At 41.7% G+C, this 13,992-nt stretch overlaps 1 protein-coding gene across 1 annotated transcript; it reads right to left on the bottom strand.

Annotated features, from left to right (window-relative positions):
- Window positions 1–378: 378 nt before the first annotated feature.
- Window positions 379–13,381, bottom strand: LOC139335617 (glutathione synthetase-like). The gene is made up of 14 exons (XM_070969318.1): window positions 13,320–13,381; window positions 10,866–11,286; window positions 9,121–9,265; window positions 4,117–4,262; window positions 3,738–3,813; window positions 3,049–3,188; window positions 2,709–2,825; window positions 2,292–2,372; window positions 2,116–2,193; window positions 1,819–1,885; window positions 1,318–1,512; window positions 1,043–1,124; window positions 713–902; window positions 379–604 (listed from the first exon to the last, which is right to left on the bottom strand). Exons 3-14 carry the CDS (start codon window positions 9,253–9,255, stop codon window positions 481–483), a joined length of 1,431 nt encoding a protein of 476 aa, XP_070825419.1. The 5' UTR covers window positions 9,256–9,265; window positions 10,866–11,286; window positions 13,320–13,381; the 3' UTR covers window positions 379–480.
- Window positions 13,382–13,992: the final 611 nt, after the last annotated feature.

Here is a 13,992-nt window from a genome sequence, read left to right as displayed (position 1 = left end):
CCCTGTGAACCCTGCTGCTGTGCATGTCATGTATGAACTCCACAAACCTCCCTGTCTGTTTACTTTATGTGGACAATGCCTTTGGTTTGACTGCCACCCCATGTTGAGTCTGTGAAACTACAGGCTGCTGCAGTTTAATTAAAAAAAATCTTAAAACTACAGAAGAACTGAATCTAGATCCAGAAAATCAGCATGTTACCTTTGTCCCACCACTGTCTCTCTCTTCACGTTGTAAAACTGATAACATTCATTTTCCTTCACGCAAAACTCAACCAAATACAAACAACACAGCCAGATACAGAAACACAAAACACATAAAATGTGTAACCGGTTGAGTCAGTTTGCGGTGTTGTTTTTTCTCTAAACACTGTGGCTCATGTTGTCAAATAGGTGAAGACATTTTTTTCACGATCTTGTGTTTTGTCTAGTTATATGTGTTTTCTGAAGCCGCAGTGCCTTAAACTCTCAGGGCAGGAACGTTCAGATGAGGAGTGGAGTGTCAAACACAGAAACTCCGCTAACTATCCCAGCATCTTTGTGTTCGTTGCTCTTTGTCTTCAAAAGGTTACCAGCAACCTCATTGAGGATCATGTGTCGGCCATGTCTGTATGGAGAGACAGGTGCATCTTGATTATCAAGATGTCTACGTCTGTATGATTCATCTTTTCATCTATGCCACACGTGCATGCTCTATGCGTCTGTGCATACTTACCTCACATAGGCTCCATAGACTCCTAATTCATAACAAACAGAGGTGAGGGTGAGCGGAAGTCCCTTCCTCAGCTGGATGTTCTGTTCTGTTCTGGGTCTGATCCTGTCCATCAGAATATAAGCAGCTCTCCTTTTATCACTTTGAACCTCCTGTAGTACTTGGACAATGTCCTGTCCAAAATAATTGTTTCCTGAGGTGACACGTGAGATCATATGTAGTCTTAATTTTGGCAATGACAGTTGACACAATGTTATGTTCAGTGACTTGTGAAGAAATAGCCATACATGTTGTATGCTACCCTTTTCAGAGGGCATGCTGACGTCCTCTTACCTCCTCCTTCTCTCTGAGGCTTTAGGACAAACTTGTCTGGGTTGGCCAAAGCCATGGCCACTGCTTGGTCGCCTTCCTGACCCTGAAAAATACACCTCTGATTTACCTTTCACTGAAAAAATACAGTTGCTACTGACTTTCAGTATATGCAGAGACTGGACCAACATCAGCGTTTCTCTGTGTTTTGGTGACAAACACAAAAGAATCTTCCACATGGCACCGCTAATGTAACTTCACGTCCTATGAAACAGCTATGTAATGTGTTACTTTCTCACCATGTCTAGGGTGTAGAGGCCAGCGAATGTTGCTCTGATCTGCTCCACTACTTGGGGCTGTTCGGGGAAGAACTTCTCCAGGACTCCAGGTCTGGCGAGTACCTGCTGGACCTTCTTGGTTCCAGCCAGGTGAGTACCAATATCTGGACATTTCACGGCCAGTGAGCGCTCCATCAGAAGACGAGCGTCCCAAGTCTGCACCATTCATGAACTCATTGTTAGAAATTATTTACAACTGGAGATATTCCTCACTTCTCACTGCTTCAGTTCACTCTGGCTGCCCTCATCAGGGTCGTTTTCAGAGAAAAACGCCCTGATAAAACCCACTCAACACTACTCAGCCAGTGGCAAACAGTAAAAGTCAGTGTCCAGCTGGTGAACGCAGTGGCTGCTGAAAAACCAAACAACTGCCTCAACATTTACAACTGCCCCCAAGTTGCCAAAAAAATAAGTTAATGCAGCTTCAAAGTAACACAAATGTTAGGAATATTGACGTCTTACCTGTTCTGTATAGTGGTCTGGCATGTAGCCATAGCGGTAGTACACTACAGCTACCTCCAGCCCATCTCTGCAGAGCGACAGTTAACATGCTTTAAGACAGGCCAGAACTGACATGTTATGGTAAGGTCGCACTAACAGGAAAACAAGATAACTGCTGTGATAATCGACACATGTGAGCAGCCACTCTTGTTAGTAAAATTGTTCATAATAAGTCACAACTTAAAGAATAAGTCACTCTACCATTTACAAGTCAACTACACATGCTTTACAGTTAGAAAAAAAGAAATGCACACTGACATAAACAGTTTTTTGTCACCATCCAGAGATGCTCCTTTGGACACCTCCTCAAACCTTCTGCAGATGAAAGGAATATTCCTGAACAGAAAAGAGAAAAGGTATTTTCTGCTTAACAAACTGGGGAAAGTCTTGCTCTGTGTTTTCATCATGTCAGCATGCATCTGCTAAATGTTTACCTGTTCCACAGCTCTTTCTCCAACTGATGCCGACCCAGTTTGCTAATCTGAAGATCCTCAACCACAAACATGATCACTGCCCTTCAGAAGGAGAATGAAGGTCATTACTGATGTGCTATAATTCAGTCAGTCATAAAGATTATTTCATTGCACCAAAACAAAGCAATATTGTAAAAAAAAAAAAAAGGAAAGAAAGAAAGAAAGAAAGAAAGAAAGAAAGAAAGAAAGAAAGAAAGAAAGAAAGAAAGAAAGAAAGAAAGAAAAATATATATAAATAATTAAAAAAATCCTGATTGTACTTTATTAAACTTTCCACAGTAAGGGATTATGTCTATGAGTTCTTCTTTCCTTCTAAACATGTTGTTGATACACTGGTATCATGTGCAGTATGTTGACCTCCACCAACAGCACACTCACATCTGCTGGCCATAGAGCTCCCAGGCTTTGGCAAGAGCGGCGCTCATTTGAGGAGTGCTGTTGGAGTCGTGAAGACGCTCGCTCTCCTCCAAAAGACCAACTGACTTCAGCACGTACCTGACAAATCAGAGAGAACCATGTTTTTTGTACAAATGGAAATCACAGAGAGGAGAGCGAGGCATGAGCGCGTTGAGCTGATTTAGAATGATGGACGCTCTCACCGTTTGGGAATTTAAAGCGATCTCAACAGCAAACATGCACTTAACCTGATCAACATACTGTTCCATTCCCCCAACCGAGCTGCTGATGAATGAAAACATTTGTGTGTGTTCTCAGATACCTGTGCACCACAGGAAGACAGTCAGACACACAGAAACCAGCAGCAGCAAAAATGTTGATCTCTATTTGCTTCAGAGAAGACGTCCCATCCTCACTTTGGTCCAGCATGTAGTCCGACCGGCTCAAACACACCACAGTGGACTGGAAAGAAGATGCACCAACTCAAACTTCACTCAGAAAATCAGCCACTGAAGACCGCTACCATCTCATCCTGATCACTGGGGAGTGTTTGACTTTAGTTTGGTTTGATTTGAACTAGTCTGACAGTCTTGCAGTGATATATATGAATAACTAGGCTAACCTGAAAACTTAGATATCTAATTAATACAGTACTTATGTTTTATGTATTATAGCTCATTCCTAAATATCAGTCAACTGTTTAGCTGTATAATGTTTGAGTGTATAATTAAAATATCACATATATTGGTTTTCTACAAATCCCCCACAATTTGTGATGATGTGGCACAGTTCTTAATTGAGCTGAAGTAAAAAGAATTGACCAAATTGAATTTTCTCAAAGGTTACACAGATGCAGCCAGTTTGCCAGTTTCACCTGAGAGTTCATCTGCTCATCTGCATCTCTGGCTTCTTTCACTTCAACAGTGCTGGGAAACACCAGGAAAATACGTTTACTCACTAGGAACTATGGGGAGGTTGGGTTTCGAATCAGGATACCTACTTTGTTCTTACCTGCGTCTGACCTTCCAGCTGCACTTGCTTGTATATGCCAAACAATTTAGCTGTAAAATCATCCGCCTGGATGGTACTGTGATGTGGAAGGAGACAAATCATCAAGCGTTGCACATCAGTGATGAATCACTGTACTGCACTGTACTCAGTAAAAGGTTATTTTTTAAATTTCAAGTTAAAAGTATTTGTCGCCAATCATGACTGGTGTGACTTATGTATGAAATTTTGTACTGCATCATCCAGAAATCATTTTATTTGGGTTTATATTTGTTTGTTGTGGGGTTCAAAGGCCAGAATCTGCACATGATTTTATAGAAAATACCTCAACCAGCAACTACATTTTCAAATCACCAACATGTTCCCAACATTGCCCTCGTACCCTTCAAGAGCCTCTTCCAAAAACTCTGGGTCCTGGCTAATCTTGTCCACTAGTGTGTTGAAGTGAGTTTGTAATGCCCGAGCCTGGAAGAAGGCAGCTTTGGGCACAGAGGAGGGGAAGAGTGTGAACGGGGCATGGGTCACGACCTGAAAACACGACAGAAACGGCATTAGTACACGAAATGTACACAATGGGACATTTTTTGTGTGTCAGCTCCCCTTTCAAGTCGAATACCAAGGCTAATAGTCCACTCTTCTATGCTATGCAAATGTGCAAGTGCAACCACTATGTGTCTGGATATATTTCCAAAACTAAGAGTAAAAGTAACATTAGTTGCATGATATATGTATATGTAGGTTTTCATAGCCCCATCTTAATTTGAGATCAAGTGTTATAATTTTTGCAATTCTCCCTTGAAACCACTGTCCTCCAGCACTCTGCAACCAGTGCTTTCTGTGTGAAGTTTGAGCAGCCACATGTGCAGAGGATTACTGGTTCCAGTGAATGTGGACTGGGATATGGAGTTGTCATACACAGTCAAGCCCAAAATTATTCATACGCCTGGCAAATTTTGACTAAAAGTTACTTTTATTCAACCAGCAAGTTTTTTCTTGATTGGAAATGTCACAGGCGTCTCCCAGAAGTTAATAAGACGATGTAAAAGAGGCATCAAATAGGGAGGAAATGGGCAGGAAATAAATATTTCTCAGCTTCATTCATACCTTCTCAATAATCAATAGAAAAGCCTTTATTGGCTATTACAGCAATCAAACACATCCTATAATTGCTGACCAGCTTTTTGCATGTCTCCACTGGTATTTTTGCCCATTCATCTTTAGCGATGAGTTCTAACTCTTTCAGGTTGGAGGCTCTCCTTGCCATCACCCTGATCTTTAACTCCCTCCACAGATTCTCAATTGGATTCAAGTCAGGACTCTGACTGGGCCACTGCAAGACATTAATGTTTTTGTCCGCTAACCATTTCTTCACCACTTTTGCTGTGTCTTTTGGGTCGTTGTCTGGCTGAAATGTCCACTGGTGCCCAAGGCCAAGTTTCGCTGCAGACTGCCTGATGTTATTGTTGAGAATCTTGATGTATTGCTCTTTTTAATGGTGCCACTTGCAGTGATCAGGTTCCCAGGGCCATTGGCTGGAAAACACCCCCAAAGCATTAGGTTTGCACCACCATGACTGACAGTGGGGATGATGTTCATAGGGTTGAAGGCTTCGCCTTTTTTACACCATCATTGTGGCCACACAATTAAATTTTTGTTTCATTTGACCATAAAACAAACCAGAAGTCTTCTTCTTTGTCCAGATGAGCATTTGCAAAGGCCAAGCGGGCTTGTGTGTGCCTTATCTGGAGAAGTGGCGTCCTCCTTGGTCTGCGTCCGTGGTACCCAGCAGTGTCTGCCTTGACATGTTGCCACCAGCAGAGCCCAGATTCACCAGGATGTCCACAGCACAGGTGTCACTTTTGGCCTCCAACCACGTCCTCTGAGATTCTCCACAGTGCTGAACGTCTAGTATTTTTTAATAATATTTTGCACCGTAGCCACTGGAACCTGAAAACATTTAGATATGGCCTTATAGGATGAATAATTTTGGATATGCCTCTTTTTCTTCAAATGTAAATAAAAACTGAGAAATATTTATTTCCACAATGATACCTCTTGTACATCATCTTATTAACTTCTGGGAGACGCCTGTGTCATTTCCAATCAAGAAAACTTGCTGGTAGAATAAAAGTAACTTTAAGTCAAAATTTGCCAGGGGTATGAATAGTTTTGGGCTTTTGGGGCATCTATAACACAAGTGGCTGTGTTTTATCACTGTTGAACTTTGCTACCACCTACTGGATTTAAAGTTGTATGGCATTTATTTTCATCAAGGCCAAATACCTGATCTCACAGTGTTAATGAAAGTGAAAAAATATTTGTGTATCGCCCCAAGATTCAGATCTGCTTTCGTGAAAATCGGGTCAGTAGCTTTTCCATAATCCTGCTGACAAACAAAGAATCCCAACTGAAAACATAAACTCCTCTACAGAGGTAATAATACATTTTGTCTTCACATATGAAGAGTGCTGAATTACAATGCAAGCCAATAGTCTGTGGTGTGTTTGGTTCCCAAATGTATTCAAAACAGGACACTGTTGTGGTCACAAACTGCCTGCCTTTGGGCCAGAAATGGTCAGGCAGCAGCGTCCAGCATGTAGTTCAAAAATACATCTGGATCGATTATTGGTGTCTTCATGAAGGTTTCAAGAAATATGCTGCAAGGTTTTCAAAGTCTGATGTGAGGCTGTTTATTCAAAGCAAAAACAGCGTGAACAAACAGTGGAGTGGACCCCTGGGTCCTGCACAAAAAGCTAACAAAAACCATCATAAACTACCAAAACTCTCTAAAGAGAGACCACAAGCCATTCTTTTAAAATCCAGTCTGAACCAGCTGTGGCACCATTAGAATTGTCATGAGTCATTCTGACCAAACCTGAGAAGTTAGCAATTTCTTATCTGTCAGGTGACAACTGCAGCCAGACATGCCTTCCTAATCTACCCATGGCACATAGCTTCGACCTTGGGGGGGGTGACTACTAGCTTTTTGAAAAACTACAGTCAACATTTTTGAGGCATGCTTCATCAGGCCTGGATTTATCCTGAGCTTTGCCTTTACAAACATACGTGCTGTGATCACTTAGGCACACTCAACTCATACATGAATCTAATTTAAACATCTTACATATGTTTTCAGTATATTTCCAGTATAGTTGCCTTTAACTGTAAGCCCTTTAACTTAAAACCTTAAAATCCCACAACAACACCTCTTCATTAAATGTTTTTAAGGCAGCAGTCCACCTCCCACAATGTGTAGACATGAATCAGAAGCATATTTACACATTCAGTATATGAAGCTAAAAAAAAGCCTACAAATGACTGGTGAGAGCAGAGAGGCTGAATCACCATAGACTGAAAGTCTCTCTCCTCCAGCCCCCCACCCCACCCCCCAAAAAAACCCTGAAAAACAAAAGTGTGAATGTGAACCCTTTGACATGTCGTCATAAAATCCGTTGTTATGAAGTCAAAATATTGATGACAGACTCTTTGCTTGTCTGCACGAAAGTGATGGACAATTTTAAACATTTTTTTCTTTAAAAGTAGTTATATTACAATATTGTAGAGGCTGAAAAAAATGACTCTTTCATCTGCTACCCCAAAAACGTTGTGCATATGAACTTGTACAAGCTGATACACTTAAAAAAAAAATGCTGGGTCCCACCATGTTTAAAGTGCACAATCCAAGCTTGATGGAATGAGCACAGTCTGCTGCATACCGAGCAATCAGGTCTGTTGATGACTAGGGCTGGGCGATAAAATGACAACGATATATCTCGCGATAGACACGTAATCAAGATCAATAAAAAAATGCGTTTGATAAAACATTCGATAAATTTTCTTCGTCGGAAGAAACAGAAGCAAGGTTGGTTGCATGAACAAAAGCACTCGCTCTCAGGTAACCGAGCAACGTAGGGAGTATCACTGATCAGCTGGAGTGATACACTAACACGCCAATCACGTAACAGTATCATGTGTTGGTTGCGCTATCTCGTTGTCACGTGTTTGATGCTTAGCGAGGAGTGAGATGAGAAATAGAAAGTGAGCGCTGCAGCGAGCGAAGAAATCGTCGATAGAACAGGGAAAGTCAACTCGCCAGTATGGAATTTTTTGGATTTTATAAGTCGGACCGTAGTCAGACCAATGTGGTCTGTAACTTATGCAAGACTTTCGTCCCCACTCAGACCGGTAACACCACAAACTTATTTAACCACCTTAGCCGCGCTCACCCTTTGGAGCGCAGCCGTATTCGCCAACATCCAACAACATCTACAACCGCAGCACCACCGCACAAGCAGCTGACCGCCATGCAGAGGTATCTGCTTCAGTGCCTGATGACAAATCATCTAAAAGGCACAAAGATGTAACGGAGGCAGCGGCATATCATGTAGTTAAAGACATGCTTCACTGAGCACTGAGGAGAAGCCAGGTTATAAACATCTCTTACACGTGCGTTTTCTTTTTTTTTTTTTTAAACACACTTGTAATAAAAATATAATTGAATAGTTCATGTATGTTTAGAGTAAGAAGAGTGACTAAAGTTATTCATATGTCTAGGCTGGTTTTATAGTTCAATCAATCATACTGTGCTGTCTATCATGTTTGTTTGTTTGTTTGTTTGTTTGTATGTTACAGATGTCAAGTCTTCCTCAGTTTCTGCTATGTTTAGAAAACACTGCACATATTTAAAAACATTTTATTCACCAGAAGATGAATCAGCTTGTGAACTTCCTGGCGCTAAACCTGCAGAAAAAAAAGTTCTCAGGTTTCTCTCTGTTTACGTTTTTACACTTTTATTCACATTTATTATTTGAGTGTTTTCCATGGTTGTGTTGACATTTCCTTTCCTTTCTGCCTTGATAACTGAGGGGATTATAATAAGAGGAAGGTTCAGTTTAAAATATAAATGTTTAAATTTAATGTATTTTTCTCCTGGTCCTTATTTTAAATAGGTCATAAAAAATATTAATAATTATCGATATCGACCGATATAGAACACTTATATCGTGTTCTATCGTGATTCAGTTTTCAGCCATATCGCCCAGCCCTATTGATGACCCAGTTTTAATGTTAGCTGCATTCCATTTTTCAGCATCTAGAGTACCCTGACACCTGTGCGAGGCTTCAGGTTTGTCAGTTACAGTTGAGTTTCTAATACTGTTCTACCGTCCAGGCTGCATGATAAATGCTTTCGTATGGGAGCTGGACAGTCCCTGTTTCAGTCAATGGGTCTTTGACATTTTGTTGGAGGTGGGTAATCTAACCACAAATTCTCTAAATGCTTAAAAAAAAAAATCACTCAGCATGAAGTAATAGGACACATTATGGATGAACTTCATCCAACAGAAACCCGTCCTTTAAATGTCAAAGTTATAGTTGTTGCCCCTACCTCCGGCAAACTGGGGCCCTCACATGTGTGCATAAGAACCCCAACTTGAAAAGCCAACTCTTTTGCCTCATCCGCTAAAGTGCTTAGTCTGTCGGGATTTGTGATCAGCTGCTGGAGAACTGCTTTTGTTGCCATCACGATGAGCCTGAGGGGTAAAACACAGCAACCTTTCAGGAGACAATTGGGAGAAAATCAAAGCACGTTTCACAGAAGAAATTAGCAGAACAGCTGTTGACCCGTCACCCCCATCAGCCTTCTACGTAACTTGTAGCGGTCATTAAAGGTACAATCCAGCATTTCCCATGTTTCCTTATTCTAACTTTGTACTCTCCATCTCTGTTGTCAGCATTTTGGACATGCAACTAACATCTGATCTAAATAAAGTCTGAAGTGGCCAGAGGGAGGTGTGGTAGCACACTGAGTATTGTGAGATTCTACAGAGGGAGGAGGGATTCATCATGATGGCATCCAATCACTGGCAAAAGCCGCAGATGATTTTGACACTTTCTGTTAAATAACGCATTAACCTGCATCTCAGTCCAAATTCCTAAATTGGAAATAAATCTAGGGTTGGCTTCCAAGCTAAGAGAAGTAAAATATTCAATCCATCCATTTTCTATACCGCGTATCCCTTTCGGGGTTGCAGGGGGTGCTGGAGCCTATCCCAGCCGTCAACGGGTGAGAGGCGGGATACACCCTGGACCGGTTGCCAGTCGATCGCAGGGCACAAACACACAACCATTCACACTCACACTCACACCTAGGGGCAATTTCACAGTCACCAATTAACTTAGAGCATGTTTTTGGTCTGTGGGAGGAAGCCGGAGTGCCCGGAGAGAACCCACGCATGCACGGGAAGAACATGCAAACATCACGGCCCGGGAATCGAATTGCCAACCTTGTTGCTGTGAGGCACGCGCACTACCTGCTGCTCCACCGTGCAAGCCCAAAATATTCAATCATTTAGATAAATGAAATCCAGACATGAAGAAACTAGAAGAACCCCACATCAAACTGACTGTAAGCACAGATTAGAGTCACCAAAACTCAGCCAATTCCCCATGAGCTCTGAGCCCCGGTGGAGTGCTGATGATTACATCGCGAGCAATGGAACCTGGCTCAGCAGCTTTTTCTAGTGTGCATGGCGGGACAAGAGCCAAACTACCAGACTGATAACAGGCAAAACAGTGCTGAGGAGATTTATAGCAGCTCCGATTAAGACTCTGACTATGGAGACAACAATATGGCAGGCCGGGACAGGAGAGGCAGCATCCAGAGCTGGAATACTTTCACATCTAACTCTTCAGAGAGGACGAAGGGTTTGTTTTGAACAAATAAATATTAACAAGTAACAGTGAAAGAGAAACCTGAACTCAAAAGATGTACCGCTTGATTTTTCTGTTACTGATAAAAATGGGTATAAGAATTTTTCCTGTTGTGACACTTTGTGGGTTTATTTGTTGATTTATTTGACTAGAAAATCTTGTGAAACAGCAAACCAACATACATCTCCCAGCTGAAACTACGCAGGCTATACTATCAGACATCACCTCTTACGGTACAAAGTGGTATTATGAGCGGGAGGCCAGCAGCAAGCTGGTCAGCATGCTACTTTCAGTCTGTATCTCTGCAATACAACACACACGTCTTTGACATAATGTCATAACTGTTAGTTCATCCCATTCATTTTAGTTCATTTGGTATTAAATCTGCATACATTACATGGCAGTAACACATACACTTACCCTGTGAAGCCACGAATGCCTGAGTAAATGTTGCAGCACAGGTTCAGCACTATGACAAGAAAATAATCTGTAATGTCTGTTCTCACTTATATAGCTCTTAGTCACCCATGTGCATGCAGCCCTCTCAGCCTAAATAAGCCCCACCCTGCATGCTTCAGGCAAGTGGAAGAAAATATCAAGCTCTCTTTATTTGCAGTCTCCTTCCACTGGCAACATTTAGTGATAACAGACCTCAGAATGCCAGAGACGGTACACAAGAACTGATTAGAAGAAACCCAAAGAGGAGCCACAACTTTACGCAGACTCGCCTACATGGACAGAGTGAATTGTGGGATTTGGATCTGCAACTGCTGGGTGCTAAACCTAAAGCGCGAGACTGTACTCCACAGGGGGCAAAATGTACGGAGTCAGTCCAGATGACCTCAACCCCAAACACTGCTTTTGTTAAAGCATTCCACATTTAATGTGATTTTCAAGTATCATCTACATCTGAGCGCAGGGACTCGCCTGTTGGGACTAGACGATGAATTACCTGCTGATTTTTGCAGCAGAGACCTTGTGCACATTTTGCTGCGCTGTGCCCGGAAATGTATCCTGACCTTATGGATCACTGATAAAGCTCCCACTCTCAATCAGTGGAAACAAATTGTGACCAGTATTATTCCATTTGAAGCGTAAACCCTTTTTATTTTACCAGACCTGGGATCCATTTCTCGATTACCTGCGTACCACTGCACCTCGTAGGATGAGGTCAGGGCTTTTAGACCTGGCATGGGAAAAGGATCAGACTTCCTGAACTCTTGTCCTTTTATTTAATTATTATTATTATTTATTTTATTTAGCATTTATTATTATTATTATTATTGTTATTATTATTTATTCATCTATCTGTTTATTTGATGAATCTGTCAGGTTTAAATGCCTGTATTTTTGCACTATTATTATTGCTATACTTTGTATTGTTCCTTTGCACACAAAAAAAGTTCAATAAAAATATATTGGAAAAAAAAAGCATTCCACATTTACGACACCACAGCATCATGTCTTAGTATCTGTATGTAGAAAATAAACAGCTTGTTAGTTGCTTGTGTCAATCATAAAAAAACCTGCACTCAGTTAAAGGGATAAAATTGACTCAGACCCACATAAACCCTGTACTTCAAAAACGCACTTTCACAGAGCCCGATAACATCAAGTTTTCCAGTTACACAGACAAAAACCTCAGCACACTGTGTGAGGACTGTTTGAAAGCTACAGTGCTGTTCAACTGTACTGAGATGTTGTAAGATGTTTTTAATACTCTCACATGTGAAACGCGAGCTCAGAGCACCTTCACTGAGCCTAACATGTTGTAGTAACACAAGCCAGCCACAAGATGGCGCTTCAGCTCCACCACCATGTTTCCAATGTTAGTCTGCATTGTGTCATATCAAAAATGTTCCAGGAAAGAAAAGTGAGTATGTCTCTGAAACTATGACAGTTCGGCTACATGTGGGACACATACGCTCAGCATCATCGTCATGTGTCCAGTGTGCATGGCGGGACAAGAGCCAAACCACCAGACTGATAACTGACAAAACAGTGCTGAGGAGATTTATAGCAGCTCCGATCAAGACTCTGACTATGGAGACAACAACATGGCAGGGCGGGACAGGAGAGGCAGCATCCAGAGCTGGAATACTTCCACATCTAACTCTTCAGAGAGGACGAAGGGTTTGTTTTGAACAAATAAATATTAACAAGTAACAGTGAAAGAGAAACCTGAACTCAAAAGATGTACCGCTTGATTTTTCTGTTACTGATAAAAATGGGTATAAGAATTTTTCCTGTCGTGACACTTTGTGGGTTTATTTGTTGATTTATTTGATTAAAAAATCTTGTGAAACATAGCAAACCAACATACATCTCCCAGCTGAAACTACGCAGGCTATACTATCAGACATCACCTCTTACGGTACAAAGTGGTATTATGAGCGGGAGGCCAGCAGCAAGCTGGTCAGCATGCTACTTTCGGTCTGTATCTCTGCAATACAACACACACGTCTTTGACATAATGTCATAACTGTTAGTTCATCCCATTCATTTTAGTTCGTTTGGTATTAAATCTGCATACATTACATGGCAGTAACACATACACTTACCCTGTGAAGCCACGAATGCCTGAGTAAATGTTGCAGCACAGGTTCAGCACTATGACAAGAAAATAATCTGTAATGTCTGTTCTCACTTATATAGCTCTTAGTCACCCATTTGCATGCAGCCTTCTCAGCCTAAATAAGCCCCACCCTGCATGCTTCAGGCAAGTGGAAGAAAATATCAAGCTCTCTTTATTTGCAGTCTCCTTCCACTGGCAACATTTAGTGATAACAGACCTCAGAATGCCAGAGATGGTACACAAGAACTGATGTACTGTACCCCACAGGGGGCAAAATGTATGGAGTCAGTCCAGATGACCTCAACCCCAAACACCTGGCAGACAGGTGTCTTTTCACCCCATCCCGCTCACCCTCCGGAGCTACAGGTGTTCGGGCAGCTGCTCCTCTGTGTGACCTAACATAACCTCTGCTCCTCTGTGTGACCTAACATGACCTCTGCTATTCTGTGTGACCTAACATGACCTCTGCTATTCTGTGTGACCTAACATGACCTCTGCTATTCTGTGTGACCTAACATGACCTCTGCTATTCTGTGTGACCTAACATAACCTCTGCTCCTCTGTGTGACCTAACATGACCTCTGCTCCTCTGTGTGACCTAACATGACCTCTGCTCTTCTGTGTGACCTAACATGACCTCTGCTCCTCTGTGTGACCTAACATGACCTCTGCTCCTCTGTGTGACCTAACATGACCTCTGCTATTCTGTGTGACCTAACATAACCTCGCTGTCCTGAAGTAACCTTAAAGCATGGATTCTTTATAATTGTGTGTTTGCTATAATCACTGATGGATTGAAAGTTCTCATAATCACTTATGTGCACTTAATGACCAAAGTATTGTTTTATGCTTTCTGTTATACACTCTGTGCCTGCAATAAAGTTGTAAACCTTTTTTACTTAAACAAAAGATAATGATGTAATTTGGATAGAGAGAAAATAAATGGACTGCCTCCTTGGGATGCACCTTTGA

Source organism: Chaetodon trifascialis, chromosome 8, assembly GCF_039877785.1.
Source record: "Chaetodon trifascialis isolate fChaTrf1 chromosome 8, fChaTrf1.hap1, whole genome shotgun sequence".
Classification (NCBI taxonomy): domain Eukaryota; kingdom Metazoa; phylum Chordata; class Actinopteri; order Chaetodontiformes; family Chaetodontidae; genus Chaetodon; species Chaetodon trifascialis.
This window is presented reverse-complemented; position numbering and strand designations above follow the sequence as displayed.

Coding starts and splice junctions, on each gene's coding strand:
- LOC139335617 (XM_070969318.1), bottom strand. CDS start 9,255: ATGGCAACAAAAGCAGTTCTCCAGCAGCTGATCACAAATCCCGACAGA. Junction 2,373..2,708: donor GAGCTCTATGGCCAGCAGAT/GTGAGTGTGCTG, acceptor CTCCTTCTGAAG/GGCAGTGATCATGTTTGTGG. Junction 903..1,042: donor GCCTCAGAGAGAAGGAGGAG/GTAAGAGGACGT, acceptor GTGTCACCTCAG/GAAACAATTATTTTGGACAG.